At 54.1% G+C, this 2,454-nt stretch overlaps 1 protein-coding gene across 1 annotated transcript; it reads left to right on the top strand.

Moving 5' to 3' along the window:
- Nucleotides 1-1,163: 1,163 nt before the first annotated feature.
- Nucleotides 1,164-2,244, top strand: INSL3 (insulin-like 3 (Leydig cell); the record flags this gene model as incomplete). The annotated part of the gene is given in 2 exon segments (XM_011990082.1): nt 1,164-1,229; nt 1,697-2,244. Coding segments are annotated over 2 exon segments (255 nt in total), but the record flags the coding sequence as incomplete, so codon positions are not given.
- Nucleotides 2,245-2,454: the final 210 nt, after the last annotated feature.

Raw genomic sequence — 2,454 nt, 5'->3', positions numbered from 1 at the left:
GTTGTGACATCCAAAACTGTCCCCAGACAAGTATACCCTGGAAACAAAATCACCCTAGTTTGAGAACCACTGGTGTCAATTGTAAACCGCAGATTGGGTAGGGGGTAAACAACCCTCTAAATTTTCATAAGTCCTTTTTTTTTCTTCTCTTTCTTTTGAGACAGTCTTGCTCTCTCACCCAGGCTGGAGTGCAGTGGCATGATCTCGGGTCACTGCAGCCTTGCCTTCCCAGGCTCAAGTGATCCTCCCACCTCAGCCTCCCAAGTAGCTGGGACTACAGGCACGCACCACCATGCCTGGCTAATTTTTGTATTTTCTGCAGAGACGAGGTTTTGCCGTATTGCCCAGGCTGGTCATGAACTCCTGGGCTCAAGCAACGCACCCACCTAGGCTTCCCAAAATGCTGGGATGACAGGTGTAAGCCACGGTGCCTGGCCTCAAAAAAGTATCCTGATGGCTTCATGCTTCCCTCTCCATACCCTAGTCCTGGCCCTGGTGCCGGTATAGAAGACGAGTTTGTGCAGATATGTTAATGTGTGTCCACATACCTCTGTGTGCCACTCCACTTGGGGCATTAGGGATCCAGGAGAGGGGGTCTGCAAGGGTGTGTCCACGTAGGGGTGTGTGTGTGTCTGTGGGTCCACCACACATGCGTGGGTGACCAGGAGGTGGACCCATAGACACATGCACACCCCTGCACGTCTCTGTGCCATGAGGAGTCTGTGGGCGGGTCTCTGACCTGCTCTGGGTGCCTCATGGACCCTCGGACCTGTTGGGGAAACTGACACCATCTGTAGCTCCAAGACCCCTGACACTCCCTGGGCAGGGCTTGGAGCACTCAGGTGGCATATGGGGACACACGCAGCTGGGGATGTGAGTGTGGACATGAATTGAGTGGATGAGAGGATTAACCAGGTGCCTGGTGTACAGTAGGTGCTTAATAAGTGCCTTTTTTTTTTTTTTTGGAGACAGAGTTTCATTCTTGTCACTTAGGCTGGAGTGCAATGGCACGATCTCAGCTCCCTGCAACCTCCACCTCCTGGGTTCAAGTGATTCTCCCACCTCAGCCTCCCAAGTAGCTGGGATTACAGGCGCCCACCACCACACCTGACTAATTTTTGTATTTTTTAGTAGAGACAGGTTTTCACCATGTTGGCCAGGCTGATCTCCAACTCCTGACTTCAAGTGATCTGCCTACCTCGGCCTCCCAAAGTGCTGGGATTACAGGCGTGAGCCACTGTGCCTGGCCAGTGCTCACTTTTCTTTTTTTTTTTTTTTGAGACGGAGTCTCGCTCTGTTGCCCAGCCTGGAGTGCAGTGGCGGGATCTCAGCTCACTGCAAGCTCCTCCTCCCGGGTTCATGCCATTCTCCTGCCTCAGCCTCCCGAGTAGCTGGGACTACAGGTGCCCGCCACCACGCCGGCTAAGTTTTTGTATTTTTTTTTAGATGGGATTTTACCATGTTAGCCGGGATGGTCTCGAACTCCTGACCTTGTGATCCACCCACCTTGGCCTCCCAAAGTGCTGGGATTACAGGTGTAAACCACTGCGCCCAGCCAGTACTCACTTTTTATTTGCATGCATGATGCTTGTTTGGTGGGTCACTCAGTGGGATGTGTGTGCATTTGTGCACATGCAGCACGGGGTAGCGTGTCCTCTGTCATTTCTGTTCCAGTTGAGTTTCACTCTGTCCCCAGGTGAGTTGCTGCAGTGGCTGGAGAGACGACATCTGCTCCATGGGCTGGTGACCGACAGCAACCCTGTGCTGGGACCTGGCCTGCAGCCCCTGCCCCAGACTTCTCACCATCACCGCCACCACCGTGCAGCTGCCACCAACCCTGCACGCTACTGCTGCCTCAGTGGGTGTACCCAACAAGATCTGCTGACCCTATGTCCCTACTGATTCCTCCTTGGGTGCAGCCTCAGAGTGGCCTGAGGCCCAGAGCGTCTGGTCTGGTGAGCTCCTGAGGCCACACAGCACCATCAAGTCTTGTGTCTGCAAGCTTTTGATTACCTCCTGGGATGGGGTGCTCACTATCTACCCCAGACCAATGCCACCTGCAGCCTGTGGAGTCAACTGCAGAATAAATCACACCCTAGCCCTGGCTTGGAGGATCCCCGCTTTCACAGATGCTGGACACTGAGAGCCAAATGTCTTTACTCCAGAGGCGCCCCAGACGCTCCGCTCCCTGCATGTGTAACACCCCTTCTTGCTGTCTCCTAGTAAATAAACGACCCAAAGCAGCTTCCTGCATTTTCTCTAGAAAAAGGGACAAGCCTCAGTCAGTCCCTGTGTGGGCTTGTCCCCCAGCAGCCACAGACCCACCGGAACTTCCAGGAGCTTGATAACTGAGAGGCATTGTGACGCAAAGTGGGGAAACTGAGGCCCAGGGTGAGGGCTGCTTGCCAAGGTCACCCAGGGAGGGAAGGGTTAAGTGCAGGACTTGAACCGAGG

This window comes from Mandrillus leucophaeus, unplaced genomic scaffold (genome assembly GCF_000951045.1).
Source record: "Mandrillus leucophaeus isolate KB7577 unplaced genomic scaffold, Mleu.le_1.0 Scaffold11, whole genome shotgun sequence".
Lineage (NCBI taxonomy): Eukaryota > Metazoa > Chordata > Mammalia > Primates > Cercopithecidae > Mandrillus > Mandrillus leucophaeus.
This window is presented reverse-complemented; position numbering and strand designations above follow the sequence as displayed.